Consider the following 13017-nt stretch of genomic DNA (forward strand, 5'->3'; position numbering starts at 1 on the left):
CTCCCTCTTTCTCCCATTCCTCAGTTCCAAGCCAAATATAATTAGCTCAGACAGTCAGCAGTACCAGTTTCCAAATGCATTGCCAGGTCTCAGTTCTCTCACATCTTCTCCCTTCTGTGATTACCCCAAGAGTATCCCTCTTGATCTTTTCATCAAGGCTGTATGTAAGCAGATTCTTTCTAAAGTTTCACTCTTTAAAACACAGATTCTTCCAGATTGCTTAAACCGTCACCCAAGTTCACCTCACTGTGCATCTCAGTTACTGCATTGTTCTCCCTCAGCCTGGACAAATGTTATCTGCCATCTTTGGTATCCATTCAAAATGCTCCTGTGAAGCTCACTGTCTGAGCCCATCATCTGCCTGTGTCATTCTTAACTATGCACCCATCCATTGGATATCCTTTCCCTACCTCATCAGTTATAGCTACCTACGTTCATTTCCAAGAAATTTCAAAGTCTAATTCATCCCCTTTCACCCTGCTCAAAGAATTTATTATTCTGTATCCAACAGTTCATTATGCTTGTCCTCTATGTCTGACTTGTTAAATGTGAGTATCTTTGTTCTTCTTTCTGTGACATACTTCTCTGTAAACATCCCTGAATGAATAGTATGAGACAATTGAAAATTTTACATTCATTGTCTGAGTCCAAGATTAGAAGCACTGAGGTTCTGAATTCAAAGTGCTGTAACAGTAAAGCTGGGTATAATTCACAGCACGGAATTTATTTAATGAATTTTCCTTAATTTTCTGTTTACAAAATGGTGAATTTGGTATTCAGAAGTACTCACGAAATAATCTTTGAAAATTATTCTTGCCATGTTGCTTAAAAACAAGCAAATTTGAAAATTGATCTGTTTTGATTTACATATAGGTCACATGATAAATTTCTGTAGCCTAGTTACAGGAGTATATCTTCGAGGCAGGCTGTGGGTACAAATACTGGTGATTACATATTTAAAATTCACTGCCTGACAATAAATTCTAAAATTATAGTTGTTGTGGTGGTGATCATCTGAAACAAAAGAAAAACATATAAACACAGGAGCTTTTTTTTATTTTAAAATGCAAATGCATTTTCAAAAGAATTGTCATTTTATTTTAAGCCTGATTATCTAAGCAAAAGTGTTCATTGCCTGAGTTTTGTCTTTCTACAATGCTCAGCTGAGTCATTTTCACCTAGCCCTACAGTATCCTTTTTAGACTGCTGTTTAAAACACAAATGAAAACAAGATTGGGGGGGGGGGAGGGAGGGGAGAAAAAAAGATACATACAGCTCCAAAATAGCCACAAGGCACGCTGCCTTGCTCATGGAAGGGCTGTGGAGGGAAGCAGGAGACGGGTAGGGAAACTTAGGGGACACAGGGGAGTAGGAAGATGGAGAAAAACCCAGGACAAAAGGATCTGAAAAAGAACTGGTTATATTAAGGCAGTAACAGTGGAGAAAGGGTGTTAGAGGTGTAAGACATCCTTCCATAGAAACAGAGGTTTTGTTTATTCCTCTACTCATAGAATTACATGGGGGTCTTCACTTCTTGGAGTGTTTATTCCTTTTCTGAATGCACAAATCTTATCTTGCCTGTCTCAGCAGCCATCATGTTATTTCACTGGTAAGGACACTATTTCCATACAGTAACATCTTTCTATCTAAAGTGGCGCAAAGCTAGGTGAAACGCAGAAAGCCATGGTCTGAATGATATCATATTCATGACCTATGTATAAATATTCCTTCTTAGTGTTCTCATAGGACTCAACCAACCTTCCTTCCAAACAGGTCATAGAGTTTTACATACTTTATTTCCTATTCCCATGCAATCATAGTTTTCAATAAAGAATGTTCTGCATGCCTCAAAACAGCTAACTAAAATTAATCATCTGGGAAAACACTAAGTACATCCATGTACCCAATACAGCATGTGAAACAGGGTCACCAGATATCACTCTTGACTCTGGGTCAGAAGTTCCTCAAGTCCTGTTCTCAGAGCTGGCTCAAGGTCCAGTGCAGCACCATCAGATTAATACAAACCATGATCAAAATTCCAATCTTTTCTGACTGTATCACCGCAACAATTTTCAAATGAGGATTGGTACTTTCCATTGTTGTCCTCTCCCAACATGACCTTTGGCTTCTGAGCATTAGTAATACAAACCCCTAGCCGAGGAACACAAAACTTATTTATGATGTGATCCTTTACTTTGGTATATTGTCCTACTGGCCTCTACCTATACCATGTTCTGTTCTATTTGTGGTATGTATTGTAACTTTTCAGCCACAATTATAAGGTGGGTAATTAATATTTTTGCATGCTTTTTAAAGTGTATTAGAGGCTAAAAATGAAAGGGACAGCACTCTTGTGAAGACCTTTTCTCCATACCCTATGAAGAAATACAGAATCACAGAATGGTAGGGGTTGGAAGGGACCTCTGTGGGTCATCTAGTCCAACCCTCCTGCCGAAGCAGGGTCACCTACAGCAGGCTGAACAGGACCTTGTCCAGGCGGGTCTTGAATATCTCCAGAGACGGAGACTCGACTACCTCCCTGGGCAGCCTGTTCCAGTGCTCTGTCACCCTCAGAGGGAAGAAATCCTTCCTCATGTTCAGACGGAACTTCCTGTGCTTCAGTTTGTGCCTATTGCCCCTTGTCCTGTTGCTGGGCACCACTGAAAAGAGTCTGGCCCCATCCTCCTGACACCCACCCTTCAGATATTTGTAAATATATATTAGGTCCCCTCGCAGCCTTCTCTTCTTCAGGCTGAACAAGCCCAGCTCCCTCAGCCTTTCCTCGTGGGAGAGACGCTCCAGTCCCCTCACCATCCTTGTAGCCCTCCGCTGGACTCTCTCCAGTAGCTCCTCATCTTTCTTGAATTGGGGAGCCCAGAACTGGACACAGTACTCCAGATGGGGACTCACTAGGGCAGTGTAGAAGGGAAGGAGAACCTCCCTCGACCTGCTGGCCACACTCTTCTTGATGCACCCCAGGATCCCATTGGCTTTCTTGGCAGCCAGGGCACACTGCTGGCTCATGGTTAACCTGTCTTCCACCAGGACACCCAGGTCCCTCTCCGCAGAGCTGCTCTCCAGCAGGTCCATCCCAAGCCTGTACTGATGCATGGGGTTGTTCCTCCCCAGGTGCAGGACCCTGCATTTGCCTTTGTTGAACCTCATCAGGTTCCTCTCTGCCCAACTTTCCAGCCTGTCCAGGTCACGCTGAATGGCAGCACAGCCTTCTGGTGTATCTACCACACCTCCCAGCTTGGTGTCATCAGCAAACTTGCTGAGGGTACATTCTAACTCTTCATCCAGGTCATTGATGAAGAAGATGAACAAGACTTGGCCAAGTTCTGACCCCTGGGGGACACCACTAGTTATCAGCCTCCAACTAGACTCAGCGCTGCTGATGACAACCCTCTGAGTTCGGCCATTCAGCCAGTTCTCTATCCACTTCACCGACCACTCATCCAGCCCACACTTCCTGAGCTTCCCTAGGAGGATATTATGGGAGACTGTGTCAAAAGCCTTGCTGAAGTCTAGGTAGACAACAGCCACGGCTCTCCCTTCATATACCCAGCCAGTCATGTCATCGTAGAAAGCTATCAGATTGGTCAGGCATGATTTCCCCTTAGTGAATCCATGCTGACTACTCCTGACAACGTTCTTTTCCTCCACTTGCTTGTTGATGGCCTCCAGGATAAGCTGCTCCATCCCCTTTCCTGGGATGGAGGTGAGGCTGACCGGCCTGTAGTTCCCTGGGTCCTCCTTCTTGCCCTTTTTGAAGGGGCAACAGTTTGAAAACCAGTGATTTAGTTTGCAAGACTCAGACAGAAAACAAAGTCAATATATAATTTTACAACTACATTTTTCTTCTTTGGCACATTCAGTTACAGAAAGAAATTGCTCTGCTTTTCCTATCACAAAATTAAAGGTGTTCCATATACAAAATATATGCTCTGTAGATTTCACAGGATAATTGCACAGATAATACCTTAACTGCACTTATTAAATTCTACCTCCCCTCTTTTTTCTCTCAAATACATACTGGACACCAAAGCCACTAAAGAGAAGTGAAGGTGATGAAGTCTGTAACAGGACGAACACATGCGACATCTCCTTTTCTGCAGAGCATTAAAGGAGCATGACACCCCAGTGCCATGTCCCAGTCATCCCATTGACTGTGAATGGACATTTGCTGTCCTCTTCCTGTTTTTCAGTGGAAATTTAGATTTCTTCTAGCACTTTTTTTAATGAATGCTTTGCTCTTTATGGAAAATTTGAATTCTTTCAGGGGAAAGGTAAGTGTCTAAATCCCAAGCTGTTCAAGTTTCAGCTGAAACAGAAAGTGTTTGAGTGCCTTCCAGGAGCTGCAGCTTGGGCTAAGACCACCACTGCACTTAATCACCCTTAGGACACTGTGGCTGATGTGTTACCTAAAGGAAACCAGGCTATAATACAGAAGGTGTACACTCCTATAGGAAAATGAGAATATGAGGCATATATTCCCACGGGGAACCACGATGACAGCTCAGCATCAAAATATTTGATTTACAATGGGCATATTTCAGATTTACTTTTTTCACATGAAACAAAATTATCACCTTTCCATTTTATATGGAAGCTCTGTAGTTAGGAAGATGGCTACTAAGATCTTTTTCTATCTTAGTTTTAATTAGATGTTGTTGACTTAGGACTTCAGCTATTACCTTGTAGATGTCCAGGAATCCACACTGATGGTCAAACCGTGTGTATAGCTCATTCAGCATGCTGATGACCTGCATGGGCGTGCACTGTGCACAGATGGCAGTGAAGCCAACAATGTCTGAGAAGAGCATGGTGACATCATCAAACTTCCTGGCCTGAACCTGCTGCCCCTGCCACAACTGCTGAGCCACTTCTTCAGGGAAAATAGAAATAAGGAGATCTACTGTTTTCTTTTTCTCCTCTTCCAGGGCTTGGTGTGTGCATTCTAGCGTTGCCTTCAGCTTATCCATTCGTTTTTTCAAGCCATCCTGGGCCTTTGCTTGCTCCCCAACCAATATGACATCGCGAGTAGCATCATGGATAGGTATGTCCGAAAGATGGAGGCCTCGGCCCATCAGTTCATCCAGCTTGTCCACACAGGGGGAACCCAGAAACAAAATTGAATTTGATTCTGGCACATGAATCATTTGTCCTTTAATTTCCATCACCTACAAAGTAAAAATAGAGTTTAGAAAAGGAAAAATTAGCTGATAGGTGTGGATCCCCATTCTACTTTCCCCATCCTTCCTCTTCAGTGAAAACAATAAACATAAAATGCAGCCCTTTATACAGAAGCCTCTTACATTCATGTATTCAAGTAATGAGACTGACATAGTCCACTCACCAAGGTGAGTCAGAAAATAGCCTATACTGACACAAAAGTATTCCCATATCAGGTATTGGATTCTATTTCAACCCAACTAAATAAGAAAGCAATGACAATAACATCTATTTTTCAGAATGGTGTGTAAATAATGCTTCTAAATTTTGCTCCTGGAATGTACCTGGCCTTAAAAGCAAATTCCAGAGTAGTTCCTTCTCCGTTACTTAGCTATAAATTATAAAAAGCACAAAATTAAAGGGAAATTACATCTGAAAGCAGGTTAGTGAAATGGTGAAGTAGCTTCCCTTCTTTTTCAGCAAAACAGCTATTAAGTCAAATGTGGCCATGTATAGACTAATCAAATAAGAATACACATGAGAAAGAACTCCGTAAAATTATGAACGTCATGGAAAAAGCGTACTAGTGCTCCTATTTCCTATTTGGCTTCTCATACATGAAGCAGAGTTGAAGGCTGACGTTCTGTTAAGAGTCTACAGATTTCTTGGTGGTATAGATTCATGCAATTCATATGTGCAGAACAGAAGAAGGAACAGTAGGAAAGGAGTAGCAGGTGATATGTCACACTGGTTTACAGATTTTGCATTTGCCTGTTAAATGACTAGATGTTTTGAGTGCCGTCCAGTGGTAGATACCAAGGAGACCCTAGCTTGTTACCTCTTGCTCCATGATGGCAGTCAAGCACAAAACTACCAGACTGAAACGGACATTGAAAACCAACTGTAATCATACATTTGACATACGGTGCTACATACATTCTGATTTTTATTAACTTACTTGGGTCACACAAAAGTAACTGTCAAATACTGTAAAGAGACATTTCTCACCTGAATTTTGTATTTAAAAAACAAAACAAAATAAACAAAAACTAACAAGAATATGTTTTGTTTAAGCAGCAAATAACTAAACAGGATAAACTGGACATCTTTGTAAATACAGCCTACCATAGTCTCTGTCATGAAAAACAATAATCGCTAATGTTTTCATTCCAAGACTGCACAAGGACCAGGGCAATACTGTGCTAGGAGATCTAAAAAACTCACAGTCCTTACCCCAAGGATCTCATAGTCAAAACAGGCACAACACACAAACCGTGTGCATCTAAGCACAGTGTTAGGCACCATAATGCCTAAAATTTGTATTTTTCTATTCCACACAATACACTGAAATGAAAAGGTCTCCTCCAGTCACACTTTTTTACATCATGTAGGCATTCTCTCAGTCTCACATGATTCACTTTATCATTTAATCCACCTTCCATCCATAATCCTCCCAAGCAAAACAGGAAAACCTCAATCAGGGAATCCAGAGGTATCTGTAATAATGGTGTGATTTAAGTGTCCAGAGACCTGGAAGCTCCTGCTGAGCTGACAGCCACCCCTACATGGCACTTTCCATGTTTGGGGGAGATGCTGGGAAGCTCCTGCTTCTAACAGGGATTCCTTACATCAGATAACATGCTGTCACTGCAGATCCTACTGTCAATATGGGGACTGAGACTATCCTGTCCCCATGCCCCTCTGCCTCCATACCCCACCCTGCTAGCAACCCGACAGACATAACTTCTGATGTCAGCCTAGGAACTCAGCAAATGAAAGAAAATGAAAGTAATTTAAATTATCAATTTTCCTAATTTGTATTCTCTTGCTTCTATTAATATTTACATTCATAAGCCTTGTTTCCATGTTTCCCTTCGTTCTGGGACAGTCACCTCTGTGAGAAAGCTAGTCAGCTACCTAGATGGGCAGATTTAATGCTCCAAGACTAATTGTTTTTTTTAATTTTAAAAACGTACGGTTCCCTGCTGAAAACACAAAGGAAATAGGTGCTTTCTTCATGCACGCAGTCTCACACTTTCAAAGGGCACATACAAAATTGTTTTAACTCTGAAGTACAAATTGCCAAATGTGACTTACATGGTATGGCATTTCTAAATTCTCTGCTTGTTTTGTTCCCCTTTTCCAGTGAGTTTTTCTGTTTTCTGCTCCTAGAGCTTCACGGGTGTGCAAAATAAATGTATCATCTCATATTATCACTTCTCTCTTCCACCTCCAGGTGGAAATAGGGTGTCAGCTCAGGAGGAGAGAGTGTGACCACAGACCCTGGCTGAGCCAGCCTGGCCTGAGGGTGGGCTGCTTGTCAGCAAGGCAAGGCACCTGGCCTGGAGCTGTGCTCCTCCTGTTCACCTGCTGTGAGACTAGAAGGAAATTACTGCATCCCTCTGTGCTCCTGCTTCACCTTTGTCAATTTGAGGTGTTAACTCTTTGATGTGATCTCTGTCCGTGTGAATACAGTGTGTCAACCTTCCTTCCCCAGGTGGATTCTTCTCAGGAAACACCGATGGAGTGAATAATGTACTAAACAGGCACTCTGGAGTCCTCTGCTCTGCTTCTGGGTAACCCCAGGCAAATTATCAACTCTGAGTGCTTATTTTGTCTTTCAGCACAGCAGGAACAATAGTATTGACTACCCTATAACACACTTCAAGACTTATGTGTGAGAAGCAATGTAAGACAGACAATCCTGTAAAACACCTAACTAATAATAACCTGTTCTTCTGCCCAAGTGAGCTTAGCCCCTTCTTTAACAAGGTTGAAGGTTTCTGGAGCAATATTAGAAACATTTACAAAGATATTCTCCCTGCACAACTGCTCAGTTTCCTGAAAGTTTCAAAGGTTCAGTGCTATTTTGACTTTATCCTCTGAATATTATTATCAATTGCTGTGCTTAACAGGGATTGTTGATTTTTCCTATCGCTCCTTTCATATTACATTAGTCATTCTGATGCACTGCTCTGTCTTGATGACTGAGGGTTGGTTTTTTTTTTCAGAAAAAGGCCTGCTAGTCTCTTAAGTTGCCAAATCAGGGAATCAGAGAGCAGAAGCAAAGCTGCCCCAGCTTGCCTGCAGAGAAACACTCAGGTCTTGTAAAGCACAAAAGTAGAGAAGAGCTAAGACTGCATCGCTCTCCTCTGTTTTTGCAAAGCACTTTCCTTTCCAAAGAAGGTTCTGAGATGATTCAGACTCCTTCTAGAGGACTTCGGTCTGCAGCTGTGATCCAGCATAACCTCCACTTCTTTTCTTTGGACTTTCTTGCCTCTCACATCCTTCTCTGTATCGTAAAGTACAACTGAATGAAATGGGGCATCAGATTCGCCTGAAGTTTGCCTCAGCAAGTCAGACTTCTGGGCATCTCCCCAGAGCTGGACTGTTTTACGCTTGGACTGTAAGCCTAGAGGCAATCAGGATTACATCATCTATCTTTCTTGTAAGCAGGAAAAGAATGAAACATTTCTGTCATGAGTTGTATTTCATTACTGCTACATTTCAATGTTCTCCTGTCTCTTTAATTACATTCTCACTGAATAAAATGAGACTAATCCTACTTTTTTCAGAGGATATTCTCCTGATCTACAGTGGAATAAGAGAACGTTTTGAAATGAGCAATTGCATATTGTAGTTTACAGGATTATATTGCTGTGGCACGATGGTGCAGCCTAAGTAGCTCTAGGATGAAAAACAAAGAGCCTAATGCTGAATTTTACTTTCACAGCAATCCCCCTGCAAAGAAAGGGGAGAAAACAGAAGAGGCCCAGCTTCTCAGGAACTCTTTCAGCCTCTCCCCAAAGACCCACCCAGGGAACACTGACAAACTCTAAAGCTGCTGTTTGAGAACATGAGAGAGTCTCCTACTGTGCTGTGCACCAACAGCTCCTTCACTAGGTACACAATATCCAATGCTCTGCGTGCTCTGGATGCATGCCACCCATGGATTAAGTATGGATCAAAGGCTTATGAATCAAATGCCAACTCCACTGCCTAGTCTTTAAGGAAAAGCATGGGGAAAAGCCTCATTTGTTGCACTGATGGAAGACAATATTTCTCTGTACAAAGACAGGCATTTTGGAATCATGATTAGAGAAGGTGTACACACCTTCTGGAAAATAATACAAGAAATACACGATGATATTTTTGAGAAAGAATTGGGGGTTTAAAAAATAATATTCTTCATCATTAGGCCAGGCCATGTATTCTGCAGCTTCTGCAATCCACAAATTTTAATGGAGCTGTTGCTTTGACTTTTATCAGTACATAATCCCTCCTCAACTGTGATTATAGGCTTCTTTTTTAAGGGTTTTTTATTGGGAGTAAGTTACGAAACTTACAGTGCTAGGCCACACTTTTGTAAACAGTTATATATGCATGCTTGACTTGATACAATGAACAAATTAAATGAGAATAAACAAAGCTGCTTCTTTCACAAGCCCATAATTATTTAGAGGACTGGGAAGACTGGGGGAAAATCAGTTTATGACAAATCCACCTGGACACCATCATCACTTCAAGGTACAAAGAAAATCACATAAGCTCAGAAAAAAAATGTACACTGAGAATGAGAGTATAGAATGACTTTTAGAAAGGTGAGCCAGCTGCTAGCCTAAATTTTAAAACAGCCCGATTCACTTCTCTGAACATCCTGTAGGATACATGGCATTGTCTCAGGGGCATTTACAGCAAGATATTGCAAAGTCTTTGAGCGGTTAGGGGCTTAGGGGCCTTTGTCAGCACCAGACAAGGCAGCAGGGCACTTGCCAAAAGAAATATAATGACTCTGTTTGTCATGTTTCCAGGTGACACATCTAGACAAAGGGCTGCAAGTATGATGGACAACACTGGAATTAAAAAATATCTCTTAAATTGGAGAACTAGGCTAAAACCAGAATTCAAAACGGGGACAATGAATGTGCTTACGCAGAAACACTGAAATGCAAAAAATACAGGCAGGCTAACAGTTCCTAGGAAGATAGCCCAGAGTTCACAGAATGGAACAGATGAATGCAAGCCAAGAAGTCATGCTGTATTAAGAAAGAAAACACTATACAGGACTATGTAAACAAAAATACAGCTTGCAAAACACAGGAAGTAATCCTGCTCAGACCACCAGTGTTCAGGCCTCAGATGGGCAAATCTGTTCCTGTTTGGTATAACAAAGATGTGAATCAATTGGAGAGTCTGGTGAAGAACAATGAATGTGACAAAGGTCTAGAAAATATGACCTATGAAACAGTTTGAAAAAATTTGATGGTTTACCCCAAAGAGGAAAAATCTTAGGGTGAGGATATGAAACTCTTCAAATACACTAAGAGCTGATGCAAAGAGGTCACAATGATCTACAAATCCAGTGGGAAAAGCTTTGCAGAAAAGGACCCAGAGGTCCTGGTGGACACCAAATTGAACATGAGCCATCAACAGGCCCTTGCGTCAAAGGTGAACACTACTTGACTCTACTGGGAGGAATGCTGCTGCAGGTCAACAGAGGGGTTTCTTTCCCTCTGGTGAGCCCACACCTGGAGTGCTGTGTCCAGTACTGACCTCCTCAGTACAAGAGAGACATGGACATACTGGAGAGTATCCAGCAAAGGGCCACAAATTTGATTAAGGGACTGGGGCATCTCTCCTACGAAGAAAGGCTGAGAGAGTTGGGACTGTTTAGCCTGGAGATAAGAAGGCTCAGGGGGATCTTATCCATCCATATAAATACCTGAAAGGAGGGTGCAAAGATGATAGGGCAAGACTCTTTACAGTGGTGCCCAGTGACAGGACAAAAGATAATGGGTACAAATTGAAACACAGGAGGTTCCCTCTGAATATGAGGAAACACCTCTTTTACTGAGGGTGACCAAGCACTGGCACAGGTTGCCAATGGAGGTTGTGGAGTCTCCATCTTTGGAAATATTCAAAAGCCTTCCATACACGGTCCTGGGCAACTGGCTCTAGGTGGCCCTGTTTGAGCAGGGAGTTGAACCAGATGACCTCCAGAGGTGCCTTCCAACCCCAACCTTCTGTGACTGTGAAATGAACAAGAAGTGAAAGGCTCAAATTAGAAAAAAAATAGTTTCATGTGGGATATTCTTCTTTTCCTACGGATAGTGAGAATGGAAACACCAAGTGGTGAGGAGCTGGATTCTCCATTACTGGAGATTCGTGAGATCTGGCAAAGATGATCAGTCTTGCTGGGAAGCAGAGATGAACCAATAACTTCACAGAGATCTAGGTGGAAACAGGAAGGAGAGAGATAGGAGGGTATCATTTTGACATAAAACAAAACCCACACAACTTATTTCTTGGGTAATTAATGTAATGCAAGTGTAGATAGTGTGAAATTCTTTGCTTCACTCAGTTTGCAACTAAACTAGTCACTCCTCTTTCTACAGGCTACAACAGAAACAGGTGCTTCTAGAATAATATTCATGTGACCTATGTGAGACATCTAAGTCAGGGTCAAATGAATCGTTTCCCATGTGTAGTAATACCTACACTGATCTGTTGCAAAGGGAGCACAAGGCTTGGACACAGATGTCTACAACGGTCAGACGAGTGTACCCACTATCAGAATAAACTTACTTCACTGTAGTAAAGATATTCCTGTGTATTTAATGACACCTAAATGCCCGTATGTAAGTATACTGAGGGAAGTACAAGTCCTCTCTTGGTCTAACAGATTTCTCTTTTAAATGCTCAAAATCTCAATTCAATTAGTTAAAACAAAAACTTGATATGCCTGTAAAGTTAACTCTGCTCTGTGGTTGTCTGACAACCAATGCAGGTGGAAAGCCACTCTGACCTTAAAAAGAGAAAAAGAAACAGCCATGACAATCTCTTCAATACTCCATCTCTGCTTGTAGAGTGGGGTAAGTCAGAGCCACAGACAGCAGAACTAACTCTGTAGAAAGATTCATGTAAATAAGAAAAATTCACATTTAAATGAAGCCCTGATTTGCTCTTATCTATCGACAAAAAAAATCACATCGAAATTCAATATAAAAATTATAACAAAACACCAGTTTCTATTACACCTACGTTTCATTGAAAAAGCTAAGAGAAATATATATCATCTCCACAGAAATGAAAAAATGTCTTTTCAATTGATGCCTAATGCAATTGAATAAACTAGTCAGCGTTTGCTCAGCACAATTCAGGACGTGCTCAGGTTCTTGCAAAAGTATAACTCTCAGCATTTGCTTACAAGTTTGGGTTTCCAGCTCAATGCATTGTCAAAAGAACATTATTCCACACAGTAGTAAAGTGACTGTTACAAGTTTCCTGTTATTTATAGAAATCCCTGGGGTGTTACATTATGTGCAACAGTCTCCTGACCAAAGTGAGAAAATTTAACATTTTCTGTATGTCATAGATACCTCATGAACATAGAATGGCAGCATGAATATCGCAAGGAAGGCACCTATAGGAAATCCAAAACTTTGGTGGGAATACATCCATGTTCTATAACATAAAAGAGAGACAGTGATAATGAAAGAACAATTAAAATCCTTCAGTTGTAAACTTGGACCTCCAAAACAATTTCTTGATATAAAAAGAATAAGAGTGTGGCAGATTAAAAGCAAACAAAACAGAGTTAGATAGGACCTTCTCCACACGAAGCATAGGTACACATTGAAAATCAAAGCATGGAGCCATCTGTAAGTAAACGTGAAAGGGGAAGAGGCAAAGGAGATGGCTCTATCCTTTGCATAGATTCATAGAATCATAGAATCATAGAATCACAGAATGCTTTGGGTTGAAAGGGACCTTTAGAGGTCATCTAGTCCAGCCGCCCTGCAGTGAGCAGGAACACCTTTCACTCGATCAGGTTGCTCAGAG

The 13017-nt window shown here is 41.5% G+C and overlaps 1 protein-coding gene across 2 annotated transcripts in view; it reads right to left on the bottom strand.

The window, feature by feature from the left end:
* GUCY1A2 (guanylate cyclase 1 soluble subunit alpha 2) overlaps positions 1–13017 on the bottom strand; it is a 187469-nt gene that overhangs the window by 90773 nt on the left and 83679 nt on the right. For both annotated transcript variants that reach the window (XM_075418253.1, XM_075418263.1), the window contains exon 5: positions 4698–5183. In XM_075418253.1, the coding sequence (XP_075274368.1) occupies positions 4698–5183 (486 nt within the window). The remainder of the gene's footprint in view (positions 1–4697; positions 5184–13017) is intronic.

The sequence above is a fragment of the Opisthocomus hoazin genome, chromosome 1 (assembly GCF_030867145.1).
Source record: "Opisthocomus hoazin isolate bOpiHoa1 chromosome 1, bOpiHoa1.hap1, whole genome shotgun sequence".
NCBI lineage: Eukaryota > Metazoa > Chordata > Aves > Opisthocomiformes > Opisthocomidae > Opisthocomus > Opisthocomus hoazin.